This window comes from Meles meles, chromosome 3 (genome assembly GCF_922984935.1).
Source record: "Meles meles chromosome 3, mMelMel3.1 paternal haplotype, whole genome shotgun sequence".
NCBI classification, from domain to species: Eukaryota; Metazoa; Chordata; class Mammalia; order Carnivora; family Mustelidae; genus Meles; species Meles meles.
Genome location: NC_060068.1, coordinates 33,866,847 through 33,893,661, shown reverse-complemented (window position 1 = coordinate 33,893,661; position 26,815 = coordinate 33,866,847). Strand labels below are relative to the sequence as shown.

Here is a 26,815-nt window from a genome sequence, read left to right as displayed (position 1 = left end):
GCTGAAGGGTATTGTTGGATATTTTACCTCCCTGTACCTTCTTCATGAGCCCTCCCTGAATGGATACCTAGGGAGTTCTGTGCCCCTGCCTCCGGGCAGCTCCATGCTGGAGCTCCGGGACAACTCAGGCCAATCTGGGTCACAAGGTGTCCCTAAGAAGCTGTTGTGCCCATGGCCACAGGCTGGCCAGTCATTTCTGAATGTGTGTTCCACTCATGAGGGGTAGTGTGGTCAAGCCTGCTCAGCTTCAGGCCCACTCATAATCCGTGTATGGAAGAGGACAGGAGAGAAGGGGCCCCAGCCCAGCTGAGACTCCTCACCTGGCGGGCTGTGACCTGCTGCAGGGCGTTCTGGCATTTGGCAAAGCAAGGGTCCTTCATGATGACCATGATGACGGGCATCTGCTTATCAATCAGCGCCAGGGGTCCGTGCTTCAGCTCCCCAGCCAGGATGCCTTCCGAGTGCATATAGGTTATCTCTTTAATTTTCTGGGGAAACACAAGTTGGGGTCCGTGTGACACCGGGCAGACGGAGCCGGGGGGAGGGGAGGGCTGGAGCAGATGACCAGAGGGGAGGAAGGGGAGCTAGGGGAGGGAAGACTCCAGAAGGCAGGGAGCTGAGGGCTGCAGGGCAGATGAATGGGTGAAGTGGTCAACAGCTGGGGTCCTGAGGCCACAGCATGCACAGAGCCCAGCACGCAGCCTGTGTCCCAGACCAACCCCAGCATAGCCGCCATCTTGGATGGACAAGTCAATGCCGATTTGGCTCTCCCCTTCCACTCTCTGTCCAGGCCCCATGGCCTCCCCACAGTCATAATTTGTAATGACGGCATTGCATTCTGTCTAGATATACCTTCCTTCAATTATCTGATGGGTTGTTTCCTCCAATTCTAGACCATTAATAACTTCCAAAGGGTTCTTCCAACTTACTTACCAGGAAAAATCACACACACTGGGCTGTTATTGGAATTTTCCCCGATGTTTAGGGAGATCCATTTCTATTCAGTTACCATTAAACCTATGTCACTGAATGGGTGAGTGTCAAAAGAAACATTTCTCAACTCCCCTACAACTATTTATTTTGGTGGGGGGGGCACTGTCGGGAATATAGCTCCACTGAGGGTGGGAATGCTGCGGACAGCTGGAGTGCCGGCCCCCAGGAGACCACAGAGGGGCCATTGATGTGCCCCAACCGTGGAGTAAAAGCTTCTTTCTTCCCGTGAAGACTGACTCGGAGATACAGCTGAATATGCATCTTCTACCAGGACATTGGGGCACTGCAGCTGAGCCCCCCTCCTCCCGCACCAGGTGACAGAGGCATGGGGGAGAGGCAAATAGACTCCACCCAGGCCTTGCTCCTATTGTGCACCGCGCCCCACCCCCCTCCCCACTGACCGCACAAGCAGCATGCCCAGCCCTTCACTTGCTTTGGCAGGGATCAGAGCCTGCCCAGGAAGCATGTGGAATTTGGAGCTCACTGCCGCTGGGGCAACTCCAGCTCATGCACCTTGCCTCCCACTCACCCCCACCGCTTGTAAAACTCTCAGATGCAGGTGACAGGGAGGGATCAGGGACTTGCTCCCTAGGAAGAGGAGGGGAACGAAGCTGGGCCAGGGATGATGCCCTTGTCTTGGGTCCCGAACGCTGTCTCACCGGTGACGCTGTCTCCCATCTACTCTGGTTGGGCACTCCCATCCATGAGCAGCAAGCAGAGACTAGACTCAGCCCCTGGACAGCACCACCCCATCCCCTCCCCATCATCCTGGCACCTGTCCATGCTCCATCAGCTCTCGGGCTCGGGTTGGGATCTTTATTGCCCCCCAAAAGCCAGTTACCGATTAAAAAGAAAAGGCAGGCTGGCTTTCAAAGCTCATTCCATTAGGATCTCCAGCTCCCTTTGGAAGTTTGAGGGCTAACAGGGATACTCTGCAGAGAGCCCTCATGCAGGGGCTGGTGGGAGGTAGTGAGGCAGGGGAGGCTCACCAAAGCTCCTTCCAGGCATGTGGCATAGTTATAGCCCCGTCCCATGACCAGGAGTGACCTCTGTGTGTACAGCTCCAGGGCCAGGTCGTGAATCTTCTCATCCAGTGACAGCACTTCCTTGATCAGCCCTACATCGCAACAAATACAGCAGAGGCGATGCCAGTCATACAGATTTCATAGCAAGATTCACACAGAAAAACCATGGTGTGTAAGACAGAGTTTAGGAACTCCCACCTCTTGATGCACTTGGCTTCCTCGCATTAGTTTCAAAGGATTTTAAATGTAGATTATGGGAAATAACTTGGTGATTAGCCAGGATTTGGTTTATGTTCGTACTTTCTTAAGCTTGTAAGGTGAGCAGGGAGGTGTTATTTCTAACTCCATTTTACAGGTGAGGCAACTGAGGCTCAGGGCTGACACTCCAAATTAATGTCCCATAGCCCCACCCAGCCCACCTGCTAGAGACAACACCAGTGTAGGTTGGACCAAAGTTCCCCAAACTTTTTGGTCTCAAGACTTCTTTGCACTCTTAAAAATGATTGTGAATCCGAGGGGCGCCTGGGTGGCTCAGTGGGTTAAAAATGATTGTGAATCCATAAGACACTCAGTTTCTGTTGGTTTCAGCAGTACTTATCAGATTAGAAATCGAGAAAATTAAAAATATTTTTATTCATTCATTTAAAAATCACAATAAACCCATTATACACTTTTAAAATGGTGCTGGTTTATATATTTAAAAAAATTTTTTTTAGATTTTATTTATTTATTTGACAGAGAGAGAGAGAGAGTAGGCAGAGAGGCAGGCAGAGGGAGAGAGGAGGAAGCAGTCTCCTTGTTGAGCAGAGAGCCCGATGCGGGGCTCGATCCCAGGACCTGGAGATCATGACCCGAGCTGAAGGCAGAGGCTTAACCCACTGAGCCACCCAGGCGCCCCACTGTTTTATATTTTTATAAATCTTTTTAAATGCCTGACTCTGTAATAAAGACATTAGATCCTCACATCTTTTCCCTCATTCAACCTGTTGTGATATGCTCTTTTGGTTGAAGTACAGGAAGAAAATCCAACCTCACAGAGTTTTATAGTTGGAGAAGGAAGAAGCATTTAAATAACTTTTTCAGATAATCATGAAAGTGTTTCTCCGATATTACATGTTTCTCCAATATTACATCAGACTCAAGGAATGATAATGTCTTTTCTTTTTAATTAATTTATTTAAGTAATCTCTGCACCCAACTTGGGCTTGAACTTGAGTCACTGAGATGAGTCACATGCTCTATTCACTGAGCCATCAAGGTGCCCCAAGAAACAGTAATTTCTTAAAAGAGTAGTTGCAAATGTAGACTCTGAAATCACATCCATAAACATTTCCTACCTTGTGACATTAAAATATCAGTCTAGGGCCCCTGGGTGGCTCAGTGGGTTAAGCCTCTGCCTTTGGCTCAGGTCGTGATCCCAGAGTCCTGGGATCGAGCCCAGCATCCGGCTCTCTGCTCAGCGGGGAGCCTGCTTCCTCCTCTCTCTCTGCCTGCCTCTCTGCCTACTTGTGATCTCTGTCAAATAAATAAATAAAATCTTTAAAAATAAAATATCAGTCTACCTTGCACTTATCTAAAGGGAGGTTTTACACATGTGTACTTTTGTAATATCACACATTGGCCATTTGGAAAGTGTAGGTTCACTGCGTTATGCATATTTTCTAAAAATGGACACACTTCATCATAAAATTTTTTTTCAGAAATGACATGTGTTCAAATCACCACGGCCTGATCAGAGATGCCTTTAAGTGGTGGGAAGGGGTTAAGTTCACACTCACCAGCTACAAGTTTTCCCAGATCCTGAATTTTACTCGAAAGCCTGAAGTTTATCACTGGCAAGAGATACTGTCAGTTTTTCTTCTTGAAGTGTCAGGTTAACTTTGCTCCTTTTTGAGAAAACGTCTGTCACGTATTCAAGTTGCTACTCTAACAATCCCAGGGTGCTTGTCTTGGAAACAACCATCACACTCTCCAGGGTGCTTTATGCACACTTCCCATTTTGTCGAACAGAACATATAAAATTTTGCAATTTACTAAGATCAATGCGTTTTCCTGCAGTGTGAAGGACATCTTTGTGAGCCAAGCTTGGTGCAGGGCAGGGTGTGCTACGGTGCCAACGGTGGCCGCCACTGCCTTTGCAAATGTCCACACAGCAAAAAAGGCCAAGGTAAATATAGTAAATATACAACATAGATACAAATATGTATACAATAAATATACAAATACATAAATAAATATATAATAAATATAAATATAATAAACATACATAATATACGTAAATATAATAAACATTTTTATTATAAGTAGTGTTTACGGTGAGACTAGCGCTAGGACCTGCAGACCACATCTTGGGAACTGCTGACTTAGACATCAGGGTCGAGTACTGTTTTTGCACCGTTCGTATGTGGCTTAAAGTGAAGAATAATTTTCTCGTCCATATTTTCAGCCTGTTGGCCAGATTCAAATCACTGGGCTTTGTAAGGTTAGATGGTGATTTTCCTTCACCGCCCTTTCTGGGATTTGCCCCTGGCTCCCAGGGAGGACCCAGTCCTTCCCCGTCTCTGAGAGCTTCCCCGTCTCTGAGAGGAGTTGCCTCCCAGCCTCATGACCAGCTTGTCTAGGCTTCTCCTTGTCAGCCCAGGGGTGAGGTCTGTCTCATTTCATGCTCCCAGGGCTGCACAAGGAACACACACTTGGTCTTTCTGCTTCCCTGGAGCACAAGTGTCCGAAGGAAAGGCACTCCCAAGATAGCACACGGGGCAGGAAACTCCACTGGGCCCTGATCCCTGTGTGGTGAATGATTGCAGAAACCATGGTCTCCCCAAAGAGTTTGAGATTCCGTGTCATAGACACAGGATCTCACAGACTACAACAGATGGGACCTAGCAAAAGAGGGGAGTTGGGTGAGACTGAAGGAACAGCCTGGGACAGGGAAAGACTCAGGGCCCTTTGTTCCTTCTCAGATATTTGCTGAGCACCTGTCCTGCCTGCACACCAGGCATCCAGCAGTGATGCTGATGGATAGGGTGGTATGCTCGCCGGGCAGACACATCAGTTGGGAGACAAGCCAGTACATGGGAGAACAGGTAATTTCAGATCATGCCGTGTGCTCTAAAGAAAAGAAATGGCCTAACATTTTGTAGCTGGGACAGGGGATTAGTTAGCATGGCCAGGAAGGGTCCCAGGGGGAGACATTTGAACTCAGACTCAAATGATGAGAAACTATCAGCTGTGTGGGGAGTCAGAGGAAGAGGGTTTCTGTAGAGGACAGGGCCAGTGCAAAGGCTCTGTGGTGGAAAGACCTTGGCACTGCTAAGCATCAGAAGGTCATGAGGTGGGGGCGCCTGGGTGGCTCAGAGGGTTAAGCCTCTGCCTTTGGCTCAGGTCATGATCTCAGGGTCCTGGGATTGAGCCCCGCATCGGGCTCTCTGCTCAGCGGGGAGCCTGTCCCCCCCCCCCGCCTACTTGTGACCTTTCTCTCTGTGTCCAATAAATAAATAAAATCTTAAGAAAAATAAAAAAGAAGAAGGTCATGAGGCAGCCCAGGGAGGGAGGGAGGAAGTGGAATGGAGGTCAGAGGTGTCAGGGGCCCAGTGTGCAGGGTTCTAAGACCCGGTGGGGAGTGCGGACTTTAATCTCAGCCCAGGGGGAGCTTCTGGAGGCATCTAGTGGTAACCAGGGAAGTTTTCAGGAGGAAGAACTGATTAACAGCACTGTTTATGAGAGACGGTCATAAGGAAACTTTAGTTCTAGAACATACCAGGTAAAGACCGTAAACCACAGATGATCTCCCGCCTTCTGTTTTGCAGTGAAATTCTGTCTTCGGACATCATCAAACCGAACATCACCAGGGAGATGAACTGACTGGTATAAGCCTGTGGAAAAACAGTGACTCAGGCAGAGCAGGGGCGAACGTGTGCTTGTGGACCACATGGGAGGAAGCACATCAGAGCACCCCCACCCACACACACACACACAGCACCCCCATCCACACACACACACACACACCACGGCCCCCTGCCCACCCATTCGGCCGAGGCCCTCCCCCAGGGCACAGGTGAGAGGTGCTGACCTTGGTACTGGCCACGCCGATCTCCGGCCCCGCGTTGATGTGGACACCGCAGTCTGTCTCTCGGGAGATGGAGCTGCCCACGGTGTTGGTGACGCCCACGGTCAGGGCTCGGCGGTCCTTACAGTAGCGCAACGCCAGGAGGGTGTCTGCAGTCTCACCTACCACATGGGTCCCTCCTTTCAGCCAAGTGTTCCCAGGACCGTGGCTCTGCCAGCTCAAGCCACCCAGCCCTCCAACTCACATACTCTCACTCTTATGGAGCGATCAGGGCCCAGACACAGCTGGCACGTTCTCAGAAAGGAAAATCCATACTCAACAATTTTTCCGGTTGATTCTCGGATTCAAGATTTGGCTACTCCTTACGTGGCAAGCGTGTTCTCGTCATTCATGGTTTCACTGAACGCCCATGGCAGCCCCACGTGAGTCATCATCCCCCTTGAGGACAAGGTCCTCAGGGATGGAGGGAACCAGTACTGCTTTGTTCCCTCAGGGCCACGCGGTTGTGGGTGACAGACGAGCCAACCCAGGTGCACCTGGCTCCCAGTGTCCTTGCTAGGACTTTAAGCTGCCTTATTCAGAAGGTGCTGAGATTTAACATTTAAAATGCACGCATGCGTGTGCCTGGGTGGCTCAGTGGGTTAAGCCACTGCCTTCAGCTCAGGTTATGATCTCAGGGTCCTGGGATCGAGCCCCACATCGGGCTCTCTGCTCAGCGGGGAGCCTGCTTCCCTTCCTCTCTCTCTGCCTGCCTTTCTTGTGATTTCTCTCTGTCAAATAAATAAATTAAATCTTAAAAAAAATAAAATAAAATGCACGCATGCCCCTGAATGGCATTTCTCAAATACAACTTGTTTTATTTTTTTTTAAAGATTTTATATACTTACTTGACAGAGAGACAGCCACAGAGGGAACACAAGCAGGGGGAGTGGGAAAGGGAGAAGCATGCTTCCTGCTGAGTGGGGAGCCTGATGCAGAGCTCAATCCCAGGACCCTGAGATCATGATCTGAGCTGAATAGATCTTGTTTTAAAGCAGAACACTTCTTGCAGCCTGCTAGTTTGAATTCAAAATTACCTTTACAGTAAAGCTACTTAAATAGGTCCACAAATAAGCCAGCCCAGGAACCCTGTATTTTTAAGTCCTGAAAGTTCAAACTAAAAGAAATATGATCCAATCATCATAAAATTAAACCCATTGACATCCACTTGGCTACGGCTTTTCTGCTGTACCCATGAGCCCCATCTCCTTTTTCTCTTCAGACATGTGTCTAGGGCACTGCCCGTCCTCGGCACCAGGGCTCAGGACTACGAGGCAGGGAGCCTGATGGCTCTCTCTTCATCAACCTCACTCCCCAGCGTTTTTTGTTTTTTGTTTTTTTAATTTAATGAGAAGGGCAGAACAAAACGAAACAAAATCCTTTCTGGTTAGACACGCGTTGCTTTTCCATTAAATCCGCCTCTTCTCTTTGGCTGACGGCTCCCACCCAATTCATGAAATATTCTGAACCTCTAAAATTGGCATCTGAAGTCATGGGGCAGCTCCTGGCAGCCAGATGGTGGGTGTGCCCATAGTCGTTTTTTCTGAGTTTGTCATTGAGATGGAAAGGGTCTTAAAAATTCAAATTGGGGGCGGAGTTCAAAAGTAGGCTATGAGGGCAATGCTGTCAACGTTCATGGTGATGATGGCATCGTGGTTATGTGTTTTTTTGTTGTTGTTTTGGTTTGGTTTTGGTTATGTGGTTTTTTTTTTCTTTTACCACTTAGAGATCCATCGTGAGATATTTATGGAACGACGCGATGTCTGGGATTGACTTCAAAATAACCCCGTGGAGGGGACAGGTTCATACGGATCTAGATGGCACAGCTCTGCTGAGCCAATCATTGCCAAGGACAGGCGACTCCTTACGTGAAACTCCACTTTTACAGAGATTTGGAATTTTCCATAATTAAAATGTTTTTTAAAATCCTTCTAAAGGTTGTGGAGAATCCAAGCATATGGCTATGAATCACCTCCCTGACTCTTTGCCCAGCCTGGCTAAGATGCAGTGAGCCCTACACCTGAGCCCCCGCTCCCTCACTCTCTTTCTCTCTCTGCCTCCCCCTGCTGGGCAGCAAGGGAACTACAAAGCACGCACACAGTCCTTGAAGTGACTTTCAACCAGCAGAATTTGGAAGAAATTTACCCTCTCTAGATACACCCCCCACACACATAAGCACTTTGGTGAGTGGTCCCTTAAGTCCAAACCTATCTTCCTTACCTGACTGGCTGATGAAAAAGCAAACGTCATCCCTGAACACCGGTGTGTTCCTGTCCAGAAAATCGCTCGCAAGTTCAACCATCACAGGGAGCTCCGTCAGCTCCTCCAAAACTTGCCGTGTCTGAAGCCAACAGGAATGGGGACCAAAATCAGTCACAGATGCTCCAGAGACACAGGCAGCTGGGCTCCTGGGGATGGTTTATGAAGTGGCTGGGTCCAGGAGGTAAGGAAATTCCAGGCATGGCCCGGAGACAGGCTCTTGTGCCAGCTCTCATGCTGGCTCACGGGCCCAGATTTGGGAGGTCAGACACACTGCAGCATTTAAGACGCATCTTGTCCTCAGCCACCACTCCCTCCCCAGCACCATCAAGGACCCAGCACCAGGCACTTACAGCCACAGCCGCGTGGTAACTGGTTCCACAGCCAATCACGATCAGCCGGCGGCATCGCCGAATTTCCTTCAAGTGGTCCTTCAGGCCGCCCAGGAGCACTGAAGGACATACACAGACCGTTAATGCTAACCCCAACCAGGGAGGGACCCTGGCCCAGGGCACAGACGAGGGATTACCTGTGTTGGTCTCAAAATTCACCCGGCCTCTCATAGTGTTGAAAACAGACTCCGGCTGTTCGAAGATCTCCTTCTGCATAAACGCACTGAAGTTACCTGGTCAGATAGACATCAGCAAAACAGGTCAGTTTTAAGCGACTAGCATGACCACTGCTTAACTTGCAATCGGGGTACAAAGCCGTTAAGCAGTTACTTAGAGATGTGGAGGTCACTGTAGATTCTCAGGGGCCTCCCGGGGACTGTGCCCCCTGATGCTCACAGTGACAAGAGAGAGGGAAGCAGGTCAGATGAGAGGACTACCATCAGTTGACATATTGGACTGTGCAGCTGGAAGGAGCAAGGGCTATAAGCAGCAAATGTGTGGCTTTCCTTAGCAAGGCCAGAGGAAAGGAAAATGCTTTGCTTCCAAAAACCAACCTACTTAGGGATGTACAAATGAAGTAAACCCAGAGAAACAGGCAACTGTCTTTCGAACAAATACTTTCCTAGCTTCTGTATTAAAGGAAAACGTTTTCTGGGGCTCCTGGGTGGCTCAGTCAGTTAAGCATCTGTCTTTGGCTCAGGCCATGATCTTGAGGTTCTGGGATCGAGCCCTGCCTCGGGCTCCCTGCTCAGCAGAGAGCCTGCTTCTCCCTCTCCTGCTTCCGTTGCTCATGTTCTCTCTCTCTCTCAAATAAATAAATAAAACCTTAAGAAAAAACAAAAAAAGAAAAGATAAACCTTTCTGCCACCCATGCATTTCTAGGGCTCTGATTTGAACGGAAGTGGATGATGTCAAAGGGATGATCTGGCCACAGCAGGTTAAGGCCCCTGACAAGTGCTGCGCCTGAAGCTTTGGAGGTGTCCACAGACAGCGTGGGAACGTTCTCTGGGATATACACACATGTGATGCCACACATGGCCATGTGCCCTGACTGCCACCTTCAGCTGAGGAAGGGCACCAAGAGGCAAAGAAAACAAGTGAGGAGGGTCAGGGAAGAACTCTCTGAGGGGCTGACGTTTTGGGGTAGAGGATCAGAAGGAGCCAGTCAGGGGTAATGACCCCCAGGTGAGCAAGCAGTTGGCCGGCTGACGTCACCTAGAGGTGGCCTGAGAGGCGGGTGGGGCATAGTGGGAAAAAGGTAGAGTGAGGTGGGGCCAGTCTGGGCGTGGGGCATTGTGGCCGTGCCGGGAAGTGTGCATTTATTTTCTCCTAAGAACAGTGGGACGACACTGGAGGGCTTTAAGCAGCAGGATAAGAGGGTCTGACTCACATTCCTAGATGTTTACTCGGGCTGCCCGGTGGAGAAGGGGGTGTGGGGAGACTGGCTCTCCTCGGAAGGAGGAAGTAGTGCTTGTTACTGCAGCCCTCTGACCCAGAGAAGAAATAACGTCTGGGTGTCGGAATGTGTCCCAGAGAGTCGGTAAAGGGAGGTGGTGGATGGACTGGTCAGATCAAGCGGGGAAACCTGCTGCCTGGTTCTAGTCAGAAGCTCCCCAATGGCCGTGGCAGGCGGGAGGGCCGTGGTACCCATTCAGGGTAGGAGTCTCAGGCGATCCCCAATGGAGCAACCGCCATCCCCCACCAAGGCCACTGCACACAGACCCTCAGAGGACACCTGCCTTTCATGATTTGCTGCAGTTCCATCTGCAAGGTCTGGATGGCTCGAGATGGGTCATCACTGGCCGAACGCTTGACCCGATGAATGGAGAGTTTCCCATCAGCCACGGCGGCAATGTCGTCATCCTCGAGGAAGATGACGCGGTTGGTGTGTTCAATGATGGCGCTGGAGCGAGAGAAACACAGGCGTCACAGATGGCATCTGCGCTCGACCGTGAGGAGATGGCTGTCCCTGCCTCAAGTGTGGGTCCACATCAGTAGCATCGGAGGGCATTTTAGGAGGGAGAGGGACTTCACCCTATAAACCTTAAATCATACCTCCTTCCCTTCCCCCAGAATTATTGCGAAGCCCGTCCCAGACATCCTAACATTTCATCTGTAAACACTGAAGCGCATTTCTCTAAAAGCGAAGGATCATTTTTTAACCTCGAGTACCACGATCACATCTAAGATCAGTAAGCTATTCCTTCGTCTCATCAAAAATCCGGTGTGTCCAAATTTCCCCAGTAATCTCACAGATGTCCTTTTAGGACAGCTTTCTTCAAATCAAGATCCAAGACAGTGTCACCGTTGGAGAACTGCTCAGGAACCAACACAGTATTTTGAATCGCAATGGGAAAGAATGAAACATTGATCTTGCACTTTCAAAATGATCTGGCTCTCAGAAAAAGCCATTGTTTATGGAAGCAAGTTTCTCTTTCTAGAAGGAATATAGCTAGTAAGGAAGGAATGACGGCATTAGAAGAGTCAATCTGAGAACTCCCAATTATTTTATTTTTATTTTTCAAAAGATTTTATTCATTTATTTGAGAGAGAGAAGGAATGCATGAGCAGGGGGGAGTGGCAGAGGGAGAGGGAGAAACAGGGTCTCTGCTGGGCAGGGAGCCCAATATGGGGCTCGATCCGAGGACCCCAAGATCATGTCCTGAGCTGAAGGCAGACGATTAAGCGACTGAGCTACTAAGGTGCCCTGAACCCCTAAGTATTAATCTTTCTGCGCAAGGGCTGTCAATGGCAGCTGAAACCAAGAAGTGAAAAGCAGAGAGCAGCTTTATAATGGATGGGTGAGGCCGTCGGACATTTGAACACTTCAGTTGATCTTAACAGCACAAAAAGACAGATGATGGTACACATATGCCTCCAGATGAAAGGACACACCACCACCTAGGAAGCAGTTTTGCCAAAAAAGTCAAACCCAAAGGAGAAAGACAAAGCAGGATGGAAAGCCACTGCCCTGGAGAAAAACACTTTACACAATATATACCCATTGTGTAAAAAGTTGAAAACACAGAGTGAGAGGGAGAAGATGGCCTGAGCCCATCTCCAAGAGATAAACACTGGTTACATTGCCCTGCCCTCCAGGGTTTAAAACAGGCATCAATGTGTGCATGGACAGCCGTGCGTTGAAATAGAATCGTTTCTATTTACAAAATAAAATGGTAGCGTAATCTCTCATTAACACTATTGACCCAGGACGACTGGGAGGCCAAAAAGATCTTTACATTTCTCTTTAATGATTCTCATACTATAAAAGAATATATATGATAGAAAATTCATGAAATAAAATGCAAAAATTAGAAAATAAATGGATGTATTTGCTAAAGGGTGAAAATGTTGGTTCACATAATTATCGGTTTGTTAATGCGTATTTCTATAGAGCTCAGATCATAGAGCGTAGATGTCTTGGTATCCTGTATTTTCACCAACACTTCCCATGTAACTAATTTTAATGGAAGCGTAATTCTAAATGGTCTTGTTCCTAAGTGGATATATGGTGATATACGTAACCTCTTTACAAACGTGGATATTTAGGAGATTTTCACCCACACTTCTTAGTATTATAAATATTAGTGTCAGGGGAAATTATATGTTGTTTAAATGTGTATTACTTAATAGATAAAGAGTTCTTGCATTTTGAAAAGTCTAATATTTCTATTTTCCTTTTACGTTTTGGGCATTCTTCCATAATATGTTCTTTATAGTATTTTATGTTAGTATGTTGGCCTCAAATTCATCTGTATTTTTGTTATTATTATATGCTATGTGACGAAATTCTAAATCATCACCCTATTGATATTATTGATCTTAATTAGAATAATGACATTTTTATTATGTAACAATAACTTATTAACACCTTTGGTTTATTTTTCTCATTTTTTCTCTAGAGAACCCATCTAGGATATATGGTACACACACACACACACACACACACACACACACATATATATGGTATATATCCTAGATGGTATATATATGGTGTATATATATGGTATATATAGATATATATAGCCAAAATCTTCTGTAATTGGGATTATATTGTATTTGAGGGTTTTGGAGGGGTGGGGGGTGGGGGGTTGGGTGAGGCCAGTGGTGGGTATTAAGGAGGGCACGTATCACATGGAGCACTGGGTGTGGTGCATAAACAATGAATCTTGGAACACTGAAAAAATAAAATAAAATTTTTAAAAAAGAATAAACCATCAATCAATCAATCAATCAATAATAAAATTTAAGGGGGAAAACAAAAAGGCTATTGACCCAGGAGCTAGACAGACCCAACATGGAATCCTCATTTCTGCCTCTTGATGAGATCGTCCTGACACAGTACCGCCCCCCACACTGGGTACTATGTTGTCCCTAAAGCTCCAGCCTGTGCCTTCCTATCTGGGAGGGCGACCCCCCCCCATTCTCACTTTGCAACAACACAGGCTGGCTTTCTGGTCTATGCACCACACCCTGCAGAATCACCCCGTTGAGTTCCCCAAACCTAAACAAAGGAATCCTGAGGATTTTAATCATTAGCCTCGAATTTACAGGTTAATTAAAGGAGAGTCATATCTTTAAAAAATAGTTTCTAATTATTCAAATAATTTTAAGCCAATTAACTTTTTAAAATAATATTCAGCCTTTTTACCCAGGTGGGGGGACTCTCTCTATTCAAATCTGTTCTTGTTTCTCCTGGTGAACTTTTATAGTCTTCTCTAAACGGATTCTGGACAAATTTTGTTAAAATTCGTTTTAAGGGATTAAAAAAAGCTTTTCTAGTTCTGGTAAATAGATGCCTTTTTTGTTGTTGTTCAGGAAAGTTTTGCTGAGAGTTTACGTGAGGAGGGACAGAAGAAAATGGGGTGGATATGGTCCCGCTGCCCTGCTCAGAGGATAGTTTACTGCTGGGAGGTCAGATTTCTGCACCTCCGTTCTCTTACCAGCCTCTAAGGATTAGTTCTAACAGGGTTTCAGTTGGATTTTAAAAGCATACGGTTCTATTGCCTACGTATAATTATTTCATCTCCTTTGCAGGCATTCATGCCTTTTTTCTTTTCTTTTCTTTTCCTTTTTTTAGAAACATTTAGCATATTTCTTTGACTATAAGGTAACAGTGATCTTAGGGCCCACAATTATCTGATACACTTCCAAGACACTGAAACTGCAGCAAATTGTAATTGCAAGATGCCACGGACAGATGCTAAAAATCTGTAAGACAGTCGTATGTCTTAGAATCACCGAAAGAGGGTTAGCTTGTCACTGAAATGGTGCTCTAAGGAACACAGTTTGGGAAATGCGCCTTTCCCCATCCGTATGGAGTACAATGCTGGGTGTGTATAGAACCAGACTTTCCAGCCAAGGGCTCTAGGTTCCTATGACTCCGTGTGTTCCGGAAGATCTTGTCTGATGTCCTCCATGCTTCTTCCCTGGTGCGGGAAGACCCTCCAGGGGACTGGTAGGAAGGAGGCACGAGAAGGGGTTGGACGGAGGAAGCAGTGGTGGTGTTTTGGCACTTTTCTACTTCAACGACCAGGAAAGTGTCTCGGTCTTTTCTGAGTACGTGTGTATGTGTGTGTATAAATTTTTGGCGCTAAAATGAGTATGAAGCAGACTTGTTCAAATTTCAGAATCATTTGCTTTGTCTGTTTTAATGAGAACACGGACTTTGAAATCAATGGGACCAAACCCATAAGTCTTGGGTCTGTCTCTTATGAGCAGTCAGACGCGGGCAGAGGCAGGCAGGGACACCTGTCTCCCCTAAAGGGAGCAGCCTTTGAATGGTCCCAGACAGCCTGGGCCAGAGAGAGCTCAGCCCAGCGTGTTCAGACGAAGGGTCCCAGAGATCTGAAATCTGCCATCCTTCCTGTCCCCCTTGCCCTGAGAAAACAGCTGAAATGAGCGGCTGCATTAGGAACGGTGGTGTTTAGCCAGACCCGTTTGATTACATCAGCTCCAGGGAAGAAAGGCCACAGGGCTCAGCTACCTTGCATCAGAAGCGAAGAAAAATTCCACGGCCTTATCGCCGACGGCATGAAGGCAGGTCGAGCTGTCCAGCCTCTTCATCCTTGTTTTGCAGATGTTCTTTACATTCTCAAAATTGCCTGGCAGATGACGGAAAGGATCGCAAGCCCCATTAGATGGCTTTGTTTGAATAACATGAAGCAAGGGCTCCAGCTTCCCCTCTGAATATGTGTGGGAGACGTTTGCAATTTTTAGCTCTGGCTGCGTCAGCCAAATTGTGCTGATGATACCCAAATAGCACAGAACCACTGCAAGAGCATTTCAACGGCTGCAAACCAAACTGAACTAAGTCAGCACGCACCCCGGGGTGCGAACGCCTCTACGGGCTGCAGCCGTGTGCCGTTCCCCGGACTTGTGCATGTCTTTGAAAATATCCAGGATAAAGAGCTTTTGCAAAAAACAGCGGCACCAAGTCTCAGCGGCAGGAAACCCTCTCCAGCCTGGAGCCCGGGGGCAAGCTGGCCCCAGCGGAGGGAAAACGGGCTGTCTCCGAAGGGGTCTGCCTGCACCGGAGCCCCGGGGCCCTGTTCAAGCCCTTCTCGAAACACTTACGTGTCCTATACAAGATGGGGATCTGTTCTGTGGAGAGTTTGTATTTGCTCCGCACTCCAATGAGCAGGGGGCTGCCTCTCCTGCAGAGACAAGAGGGAGTCAAGGGACTTGTTGCCTTCCCCCAACCCCGGGGATGGGCTAGATGGCATCTGAGCACTAAGGAGGGTTCCCTGCATCCAGCCGCCCCCCGTCCCCCGGGTCAAGAGTCCTGTTGAGATGCCACAGGATAGAGTCCTCCACCCCTGGAAGATACTCCCGGGCTCAGAGCCAGGACCAAAAGGCCAGCAGGAGAATTCCAGCTGGTTTCCATGGTGCCACCCACCTGCCCAGGGAACCCACACCGGGTTAAGTCACAGACACTGAGACATTAGTAGGTCCAGGCAGCAGCAGGAACATTCAGTGTCTCCAGCTGGCCTCTATTTGCTGCCGTCTCTAAAAAGTGGCGTCCCCCAAGGCCCAGGATCTGCCCCAAGATTCTCTCCCCGGTCCCTGTCTCCTGGCCTGTCCCCGCTCCCAACCCTTTTGCCTAGCTCAGTTGTTCTCCGGCTTTGGGGGCATCATAATGACTGGCTTTGGGTCTGCCTAACTTTGGGGGCCACTGAACATGCCTTCAAGGGGAGTTTTGCTGCCCTGAGTGATACTTCATGGGGCACAGTTTCAAATCTCCGACCTGCAGAAAGGTGGACTCCATTGCAAAGGGGACAGTGCCTTGGGGAATTCCTACAGCTGACTCGAGTGAGTACCTCGAACCCAGGTTTCCTTTCCCAGTCCCCCTCTGGCTTCTCCAAGTGAGGGCACAAGATCTGTGGCTTTAAAGGAGGTGCTGTGAGCTCTTTGAGTATTTTGGACCATCTTTTATTATATTAAAGATACAATGTATCTTTAAAAAAATACAAAATATAAAGAGATGAAGGCGCCTGGCTGGCACAGTAGATTAAGCATCCGACTCTGGATTCTGGCTCAGGTCATGATCTAGGGGTCCTGAGATCGAGCCGCACATTGGGCTCTGCGCTCAGCATGGAGTCTGCTTGGGATTCTCTCCCTCTCTCTCTGCCCCTCCCCCCACCCCTGCACGCATACGCGCACACACACTCTCTCTCTCTCTAATAAATAAATAAACAAATCTAAAGCAAAGAGGAGACACGATTCTGGGTCCAACGGGGATCCAGCTTAAACAGCCTTTATAATACTGACAATGAGAGGATACTGTGGTTACCTAATTCTCTTGGCAAACGTCTCTCCCAGATTTTATTGTTGTAGATTGAGCTCTGTGGTTTCTCCCAGCCTTGCCACCAAGAACGCTCCCAAGACATCCCAAAGATTGCTCTGGGGGTTACAGAGCCGCTAGCTGAAGCCAATTTAGAAAAATAAGTTCTTCACGCTGCCACCTTCTCCATTCATTTAAAATGGCAATACCAGGATAACACCAGATTTCTAAATTTGATAGGGATCCAGGGGTCTCTAACAATTCTACAACTGAAGGAGGTAACTGCTGTCCATTAGGTCCTAGCCTAGGAAAAAAACTGAATCATGCTACTTTCACATCACTTCTGGCCTAACAGTCAGTGTGGGACAGCCTTGTCTCGTCGCTGGGCATCTCCCAGGGCCACTGGGGCATTCCTGATGGCTTCTCAGAACCTTCAGAGTGAAGCCTGCAGCCCACAGTGCACCTGGGGCACTGCAGAGCTGGGCCTCTGCCCACATCCTCACTCCCCACCAGCCCTTGAAAGTTCAAGGGGCAGCGTGACCTTGCTCCAGGCTGTCTCCCATGCCGGGCACACAGCAGGGGTCAGCAATTATACAATGGAACAGCAGAAAGTCCCACCAGTGCCCCCCACCTCCCGACTTTCTGGCTTGCCTCCAGATCCCTGCAGCACTGAGTTCACTCCAGGACCCTTGCTTTTTTGCTCGCCCAGCTCCTTCTGCCGAACTCCCCTAGGTTGACACCTGCCTCCATGGCATTGGCCCCCATAATCCCCAACAGAGAGCACCAAGACATTCTGCCCTACTGTGTTCTCTTGCACAGACGTCCAGTCTTCATGGGCAGGACCAGATTGGGTGTCACTAAGTCCCCAGAACCCAGTGTAGAGTAAACGCTCAAAGAATATTAGTTGGATGGATGGAGGGAGGGATATGCAGATGGACAGATAGATGTGTGGATGGATGGTCAAACTGATGGTCTGGTGGATAATTAACTATTCTGAATATAAAAGAACAGGACTGCACTCACGCCCCCACTTGAATGAATTCACACAGCGCTGGGGGCCTTGGGCCCTAACAGGGGGACACGAGGGCTGACCCAGGCCCTCTCGGCTGATTTCTGGAACACCCATGCTGTGAAGGTAATGCAGCTCTAGCTCGGGGCTTTCAAGGCCTCTGCAACAATTGATGTTCCTCTGTTCCTAGTTTCATGCTCATAATTTTGCTTACATTTTCTTGGTGTGTGTGTGTTTAAGATTTTATTTATTTATTTGCCAGACTGAGAGAGACAGAGCACAAGCAGGGGAAGCGGCAGGGTGGGACTCGATTCCAGGACCCTGGGATCATGACCTGAGCCAAAGGCAGACGCTTAACCTCACAGGTGCTCCACTGCATACATTTTCTTTTTCTTTTTTCTTTTTTTTTTTTTAAAGGTTTTATTTATTTATTTGACAGACAGAGATCACAAGTAGGCAGAGAGGCAGGCAGAGAGAGAGGGGGAAGCAGGCTCCCTGCTGAGCAGAGAGCCCGATGTGGGGCCCGATCCCAGGACCCTGAGATTATGACCGGATCCGAAGGCAGAGGCCTAACCCACTGAGCCACCCAGGTGCCCCACATTGCATGCATTTTCTAAAGAGAACCTCGAGTACTGGCCTGGAACATGGATCTGCCCCTCGCTACATACAATTTTACTTTTACTTTAAATTTGTTGTCAACTTCTGAAAATCTAGAGATTCCAAATAAAAATCCAACTTTCTGGTTTCTCTTGTAATACTCAGAAGCTGTGACCACAGAGCTGGTGGGGTACCCAAGCCACAGCTGTCCCTTAGAGACTGCCTTCCCGTTTGTCAGACGCTCCACTTCTCCCCTGGGCAGCAAGCTAAGCAATTGCACGTTATTTATTTATTCTTGAAATGTCACTGTGTTGAGCCTCACCTGGTGGCAACGGCTTCTCCCGGGTAGTGGATGCTCTTGAAAACCAACGCAAATGCCCCTTCCTGTGAACACAGCAAACTAGAGTGAGGACGAAGCGCTCTGGCCCCGCCGGTCTGGCCCACTGCCCCAGACAGGCACCACTCCTCCCACTGCGTGGGTCCTGGGGCCACTCCCTCAGGGGGCTGAGGGCAGGACAGTTCATGCAGCATGATGACAGGAAGAGAAAGGAAAAACAGCCGGTAACATGCTGAGGAACCAAAGCCCTCTGTACCTTAACATTTTTTTTTTAATTTAAGCTCTTTTTTTTTTAAGATTTTATTTATTTATTTGATAGAGAGACAGAGCATAAGCAGGGAGCGTGGCAGGCAGTGGGAGAGGAGCAGGGAGCCGGGTGCAGGACTCGATCCCAGGACTCAGGGATCATGACCTGAGCCGAAGGCAGATGCTTAACCCACGGAGCCACCCAGGCGCCCCTGTGCTTTTTTAGCTTCTTCCGTCATGCAGACCAGAACAGGTCTGGTTCTCTTAACTCACCAGCTGCTGAATGACTCTTTCGACCAGTGTTGAAAATGTAATGTCCTCAGTTTCTCTGTTGTCAAACACATACTTAATTAGCTTGGCGATGGTCTCGGTATCTGTTTCTGACTCAAACTCGTACCCTTTGCTTTCCTGGAATATTTCGTGGGACAGGGTGTCAGATAACCCGCATTGCACAACGCTGCTCCCACTCCTCCCTTACGACCCGCCCTGGCAGCGACTTCAGATAAGAACAAGGAAAACGGGGATCGGAAATGTCTGCCAGAAGCACAGAGCCCAGCGCGGCTGAGTCATTCCAGTTATTCCCTGAGATCATCCTGCCTAAGAAGCCTGTCTCTGCTGTTAATCTGGACATTGCAAAAAAACAGCAGGCGAACGATCAAAGAGGTTGAGTCAAATCCACCCACATCCCAGCCCACACCACAACCTCTTCATATGTTAAACACTCGCCGTCCGCCTTCCCACCCCACATTCCATTTGGTATATGAGTTGATATGTTATGTCAACACTTTATGAAAGTGCAGACACCTTAATAAAAGGAAGTTCATGTTCTTTGGCTTATGGGAATCTGCAATACACTGGAGGTATGTGCAAAGGCCCGGTTATCTTCTCCAGCAAGACATGGGGAGCTCGGCCGAGCCAGGACGACGTTTATCCAATGCTCACATGTGACTGAGAGCGGGTCTCACGCAGATCCCGCCACTGTTTCTGGTGGGAAACGAGCCGGTTGGAAAGTTCCCAGGGAAGACCACTTGACTTCCATGTCAACCCAGGGGAAGGATCTTACCAGAAACTTCCTCAGGTCTTTGTAATTTGTGATGATCCCGTTATGGATGACGACAAATTCTGGAAGAGAGGTATGGCGAAGACAGAAATGCTATGAGAAAGTGACGTTCAAGCCAGAAACGAAGGACAGTGATCTGAGAGCTTGAAACTCGGCAGCTCAGCTACCACCGGGTCTGCTGTGTAGCAAACATCACTGAGGCTGATGAAAGCTGATGATTACCATCTACTACTGCCTCCGTGCAGCCCGGAGGAAATGCACAGTTCTCTTCGGGCAAAGAGCACCTGACCTCGCACAGGGCTCTGACCTGTGGCCTACAGCACCCTCAAATACACTTTGGTATTTAGGTCAAATGGGGCAGGATGAACCCTTCGGAATCTAGAAACCAGCCCAGGCAGTCCCAGCCTGCTTTAGGCTCAATGAGACCACAAGCTGGCAGTCCACATGCGTGCTTTGTTTGACCCACATGGCGTTGTAAAAAGATTTAAGTTTAAAAATTTTGAAGTTTCACTTAAAAATCCTGATTTTTCTCGGGGCACCGGGGTGGTTCATTGGGTTAAGTATCTGCCTTCGGCTCAGGTCCTGATCCCAGGATCCTGGGATGGAGGCCACATCAGGCTCCCTGCTCAGCAGGCAGTCTGCTTCTCCCTCTGCCCCTTCCCACTGTGCATTCAGGCTCTCTCTCTTCCTATCGAAGAAATAAAATCTATTTTTTAAAAAAATCCTAGGGGGAACCTGGGTGGCTCAGTGGGTTCCGTGTCTGCCTTCAGCTCAGATCATGATCCTGGAGTCCCAGGATCAAGCCCTGCTTCGGGCTCCCTGCTCAGTGGGGAGTCTGCTTCTCTCTCTCCCTCTGCTGCTCCCCCACTCATGTTCTCTCTCTCACTCTCAGATAAATAATATCTTAAAATTAAATTAAATTAAATTAAATTAAAAATCCTGATTTCTCACCAGAGGAAAAATCTGGCCTTCTTGGGCTCACCCACATTCCTGTGTGGCCACGAGCACTTCTCTCTGCGGGATCTGCCTGCTGTGGCTTCTCCCACCTCCCCAAACACCAGCAGCAAACCCTGCTCATGTCCAGCTACTCCCTGCATGGGGGACCCCCTGGTCAACGCTGGGAAAGTGAGGGATACATCTGCTTAGTCACCACTGCGTTTTCTCAATCAACGGCTGGTGAGTAACTTGAAGGTCTAAAACCAGCCTGAGATTTTTTTGTTTCTGGGTAAGTAACCCCCATTCCCTGAGCCCAGATGACAGGAAGACCCTTTATTGACCTTGAGATTTACTATCGTTCAGTGAAACTTTGGGTCTTCAGGTTTGTTTGTTTTTTTTTCCGTACAGGATAGTCCTTTACTCTTTTTCATTATTTTTGTCATTTCCTCCCTACTTTTTTTTTTTTTTTTACAGTCTATTGTTTACTTTGGGGAACTCACGCAAAAACTGAGAGGACTCGGATAGAAAAGCCATTTTGGCAAATGCACTAGGCACAGCTGAACTCTATTACAGCCTTATGTTTTTGTTTTCCTTTTGTTTTGTTTTGTTGTTTTTTACTTTATTTGTTCTGTTCTCTTCTTGAGGACACCCATAATGCACCTGTTGGATCTCTATTGACTGTGTCTGTATCCATCCCCTTCTTGTTTTTCCTACTGACTCCAACACGGTGTCTTCAGTCTACTTTCCAAACCCTGTCCCATTTTTTTCATTTCAGTCGATTGTCTCAACTTCTTACTGGTAGTTTGTTTCCCAGAATCCCTGTTTTCTTTGTGAGAACTCTGTAATTTTCTTGTGTAATGCTGTTGCTGGCTGTAAGCTTTTCTTCAAAATATGCTTTTCAGTCATCCCTGATGAATTGCTAAAGAAATTCTACGAATCTTTGCTTATTTCTCATGTCGTTTGCAATTACTCATCCTGAGTCAGGGCAGGCATTTTCCAGTTTGGGTGTTGGGGGGGATCTGCTCGGAGCCTCTCTGCTTCGGGGGGACACAGAGTCATCGTCTACACTGAAGTGGTGGTTCACCTTATCACCTGAGGTGACATCTCAGTACATGGTCTGGGGATCAGCCTCCGTATCTGGCTTGGGATTTGGTGGATGCACATTCTAGATCCTCATGACCATGGGGTCTGCTGTCTGCCTCCTGGATGTAGGACACCTGCCCCAGCACAGGGACGCTGGATGGTTCAGGGCATGGACCAGATCCAAGGGTCAATCCTTAGCAAAAACTCACTACCCACGACCCCAGCTGTTCTGCCGAGCAGGGCACTTGGGACTCAGCCTTCCGAATTGGGCAGGATGAGTCACCATTCCCAGGGGTAAAGGACACTGAGCTGGGAAGTGTCAGAGTCTCTCCTGCACCCCAATCTCCATGACGATGAACGGCAGTGAGGCCAAGTGCATACCCAAGTGCCTATCCATAAGCACTCAGAGCCTCAATGACTCTGACGTATCTGATTTCTACTCTGATATGGGGCTTGGCGAGGACTTGCATGATGCCAGGAGATGTCTTCAGGTGGGGTTCCCAGTTGACACCAGAGAGCATTTTCTCTGCCGGATACCCTCCCCCATTGTGCCCAGGTGTTGGTCAGTGGGGGCTTCTGGCTTGACAGGTCTAACCTAGAAAGGAGACCCATGGGGATTTCCAGACCTACCAGGCCTTCCCCCATGAGAGGGACTGGTGGGCATTAAGAACGATGGCATGCAGAACTTTCTGGGGGGGGGGCGGAAACCAGGCATAGGATGTGGATCCATGAGCTGGGGCTGCCCCAAGGGGGTGACTGGGAGAACTGAGGAGCCTGCAGCCCACCAGAGAGGACCCAGTATCCCTGGGATGGTCCTGAGCAGTTTCCACTTCCCTGCTTTGTGACCGCGGATCGCTGCTCGTCAGTGGAACTCTAAGGTACCCCGAGCCCAGGTACCACACCTTCTAGTTTTTCAAGGGATGCCAGAAGTCTCGACTTCCAGGTATGATCATTCTCAGGCCTAAAAACCCTGCAGTGAGCCACGTGGAGTGCTCCGGTGCTTGGGGGGAGCCCCTGGGCTGCTTGTCCAGATCTCAAGCCTGTGGCAGCCAAGGACTGGAGGGGGCACCTCTGACATGAAGCAGAATCAGCACTGCCACCCGCCCTGGCTCTCCTCAGGAGGGAAGGAAACCCACCCCTCCCTGAGGGCACCCAGCCCTCCAGAACACAGCCCTCCCTGGTTGAAGAACGGCGCCCAGACTCTTCCACCTCTCCACTGCCAAGTCCCACTCAGGCTGGGTCTCAGGAGCCCGCAGCAGCCCCGGGGAAGTGCCGCTGTTTTCCTGGGGAGGTCAGCACCGCCCAGGAGCGAGGCTGAATTTGTCTCCTGTCTGGGGCTGGCTGCCACCCCCTGGGGATGGGTTCCTCAGGGAAGACAGGGCTGGGAGAGAAGCAAGCCAGCTGGGAGTGGGGTTGGATCAAGGGCCAGGCAGAACCTTCTGGACTGGGGGGGTGGGCAAGGCCATGTTACATACCATTGCCTTTGTCTGAGCGCTGTGGATGGCTGTTGACAGCGTTGGGGACCCCGTGGGTGGCCCAGCGCGTGTGGGCAATGCCGAAGTGGGTCTCAAACTCCACCTTTAAGTCCAGGCTGTCTTGCTCTAGATCAAGGGAAAGTGAGCGTTGACACAGTACCGTTAGGGGGAGATGACATCATTACACGCACGCGCCTCAGCTACATCGAAAGCACGTCCCACCTTCTACTGCAGGGGCCCCACCCTGGGGATTTCTGTCAGATCCCTGCTGTGGTTTACTCAGTCCTTACCAGTAACCTAACTCACTAACCAAAATGAGCTTCTTGGGGAAAAAAAAAAAAAAATTATGGATCGCCACGATCAATGGAATAGCAGTATCATCTGCCAGAAAAACGAAAATAAATATGTAAGTGCTGAATTTTTTTTTAAATGCTCATGCCCCACCTCCTAAAATAAAAAAAACTCCATCCCACACCCTGAGAAACACAGTTTTACCATGTGGGCGGAACCCCGCTTCTGTTTACCCGCACTTGAATGAGCTCCTATTTTTAGTCTCAGGTATTGCTGGCGTAAAAGGTTTTTAACTGACCCATAAGGCCTTTATCGCTCTGACCGGGCCTGTGCTCCACTTACTATAAAGTTCCTCATCAAGCGCCTTGACATTCCCTCTTTTCTTGACCAGCTGGATATGTCTTTCTTTGACTTCGTTATTATGTCCATCGATGGCCACACCTGTGGTATACACACAATTTTTTTTTTTTTTTGGTATTGGCATTGAAGTTGTGTCTCCCACACCTCATTACAGAGTACGACCCCAGGAGAGGGCTCCAGAGCTCTGTGGACTTATCATTTCTTGTTTGCCAGGCGGGTGGCCTGGGAGAGAACTAGACAGTGTTGAGGACGTCGATTTGCAGAGAAGAGGCTGTGGCAACCTAGCCCGGGTCTAACCAGGGTGCAGCCCCGGAGGGCTGCCTGTGAGGGAGGCACCTCCAGGCCCACCACCAAAGGCAGTGGGCTCGCAGGAGGGCCTTCATCATGCTGTGCACTGGGCCCTGTCCTGTAGCTGGTGTCCCCCCGGAATTAGCATTCCTACAATCCTTCATTTGACTGACTTTCCATTAAGAATGAATAGAGGCATAAAATTATCTGGCTCCCCCTTTCCCCCAGGCTGCTTAACTGAAAATGGGAAGCAGACTAACTATCCTCACAGGAGTGTGCGGCCACTGAGAATGACCATCAGGCAACCCAGTCTTTATAGCAGCAATGTCCACAACAGCCAAAGTATGGAAAGAACGGAGACGTCCATCAACAGATGAATGGATAAAGAAGAGGTGGTATATATACACAGTGGAATACTATGCAGCCATCAAAAGAAATGAAATCTTGCCATTTGTGACGATGTGGATGGAACTAGAAGGTATTAGGCTGAACGAAATAAGTCAATCAGAGAAAGACAATTATTGTATGATCTCACTGATATGAGGAAGTTGAGAGGCAGGGCAGGGGGTTTGGGGGGTAAGAAAGGAAAAAAATGAAACAAGATGGGATCAGGAGGGAGACAAACCATAAGAGACTCTAAATCTCACAAACCAAACTGAGGATGGCTGGGGGGAGGGGTGTATGGAGACGGTGGTTGGGTTATGGACACTGGGGAGGGTATGTGCTATGGTGAGTGCTATGAAGTGTGTAAGCCTGATGATTCACAGACCTGTACCCCTGGGGATAATAATACATTATATGTTAATTTTAAAAAAAGAGAAAAAGACCATCGGAAGAGTTTGGGATAACGGACAATGCAGTAGAGAGATGAAAACAGGACATCAAATTATAATTCTATAACAATAATCAGGTAAAAACAAAAAATACCTATGCACGACAACTCCTGACCCCCCCCCCCCCCACTGCTACAGACCACCCTAACCTAACATAGGCCCAGCAGTGACCAGGACAGGGACGCAAAGATATTGACAGGAGGGCTTTGGGTGGAGTTTTCTTTCTTTTTTTTTTTTTCACCCTTATTTCTTCTTTCTACTTTTCTCTAGTTTTCGAGTTAAATGAACAAATGCTCTGTGTACACCGTGACAGCCCGTAGGACCTACCCGCAGAGTCATAGCCTCTGTACTCAAGCCTCTGCAGGCCCTTAATGAGAGTCTCGAAAATCTCCTTCCTCGTCCGGGGCACTCTGTAGTTCATGTACGCGAAGATTCCTGTGAAAAGAGAGGGGAACCACAGGTCTGTCAATCACCTGGTTAGTGTTTGGGGAAAAAACAGCTCTGGGGACCCAGGCACGGGTGGCATGGCCGGATGGCTTCCGGGCTGTGCGCGTGGCCTTCCCCTGACATACCCAAGAGCCGTGCTCCCCTCCTGCTTCGGGACGCACCTGGCCCACAGCCTGGCCCATGACAAGACGTCTCAGGAGGCACATGAAGAATACGTGAGACACCTTGGCTGGCAGTGTCCCCGCAGAGAACTTCTCCTATGGCTGTACTTCCGTGACCGGCTTTCACTTAGAATAGCAAAGATTGGGGGGCGCCTGGGTGGCTCAGTGGGTTAAAGCCTCTGCCTTCGGCTCAGGTCATGATCCCAGGGTCTTGGGATCGTAGCACTCACCATAGCACATACCCTCCTCAGTGTCCGTAACCCAACATCAGGCTCTCTGCTCAGCCGGGAGCCTGCTTCCTCCTCTCTCTCTCTCTGCCTGCCTCTCTGCCTACTTGTGATCTCTGTCTGTCAAATAAATAAGTAAAATCTTTAAAAAAAAATAGCAAAGATTGGTGGCGCCTGGGTGGCTCAGTAGGTTAAGTGCCTGCTTTCGGCTCAGGTCATGATCTCAGGGTCCCGGATCGAGTCCCGTATCAGGCTCCCTGATCCGTGGTGAGCCTGCTTCTCCCTTTCCTTCTGCTGCTCCCTCTGCTTGTGTGCTCTCTCTCGTTCCCTCTCTCACAAATAAACAAAATCTTTAAAATATATATATATAATAGCAAAGATCAGCAAAACCACCTGGCACTTGGGAACATCTGGAAGTCCTCGTCTATGTGGACCCCTTGATCTGCACAGAACAGGCCTGGGAAGAGTCTTCCTACAGCAGGTGAAACAGGGACTGAGACCTCGACCCGTTTTTCCCACTCGCCCCTGTAGCCTGTAGCCTGGAGCTTTAGCATCAATAAATGTGCTTTCACAGTAGCAAAAATAAAATCATCTCTTGGTCCACCGAGAATCCCTATCTTCAAGACAGATCTGCATGCCCAGAAGACTTCATGTGGCTCTATTTTCTGTATTTGTATTTCAAAATACTATTTTCCCAAAAAGGAAGGAACAGTCACCCTGTTGGTGTTCTCCCCAAACTCCTTTGCCCTGAGACTATGGACCCCTGGCCTGTCTCTGTCCCACCCTGCAAGCTCCCTATCCTGGCATCCCTCTGTCCTTTTGTCCACCCTGTCCCATTGGGGGAAATCTGCCCTCCTCAAAGCTCAGCTCCCACCACCTCCCAGGGCTGGCTCATCCCTCCCAGG

The 26,815-nt window shown here is 48.9% G+C and overlaps 1 protein-coding gene across 2 annotated transcripts in view; it reads right to left on the bottom strand.

Moving 5' to 3' along the window:
* Window positions 1-26,815, bottom strand: part of GFPT2 (glutamine-fructose-6-phosphate transaminase 2) — a 41,499-nt gene that overhangs the window by 2,952 nt on the left and 11,732 nt on the right. The window contains exons 2-17 of one of the 2 annotated variants that reach the window (XM_046000739.1): window positions 25,403-25,510; window positions 23,937-24,035; window positions 23,304-23,429; window positions 19,813-19,871; window positions 19,023-19,157; window positions 18,489-18,550; window positions 15,354-15,433; window positions 14,764-14,881; window positions 10,517-10,680; window positions 8,915-9,010; window positions 8,739-8,836; window positions 8,347-8,467; window positions 6,091-6,248; window positions 5,779-5,893; window positions 1,983-2,110; window positions 321-488 (exon numbers count right to left, since the gene is read on the bottom strand). In XM_046000739.1, coding sequence (XP_045856695.1) covers window positions 321-488; window positions 1,983-2,110; window positions 5,779-5,893; window positions 6,091-6,248; window positions 8,347-8,467; window positions 8,739-8,836; window positions 8,915-9,010; window positions 10,517-10,680; window positions 14,764-14,881; window positions 15,354-15,433; window positions 18,489-18,550; window positions 19,023-19,157; window positions 19,813-19,871; window positions 23,304-23,429; window positions 23,937-24,035; window positions 25,403-25,510 — 1,835 coding nt within the window. The remainder of the gene's footprint in view (window positions 1-320; window positions 489-1,982; window positions 2,111-5,778; window positions 5,894-6,090; window positions 6,249-8,346; window positions 8,468-8,738; window positions 8,837-8,914; window positions 9,011-10,516; window positions 10,681-14,763; window positions 14,882-15,353; window positions 15,434-18,488; window positions 18,551-19,022; window positions 19,158-19,812; window positions 19,872-23,303; window positions 23,430-23,936; window positions 24,036-25,402; window positions 25,511-26,815) is intronic. The other variant, XM_046000740.1, reaches the window with a different exon arrangement.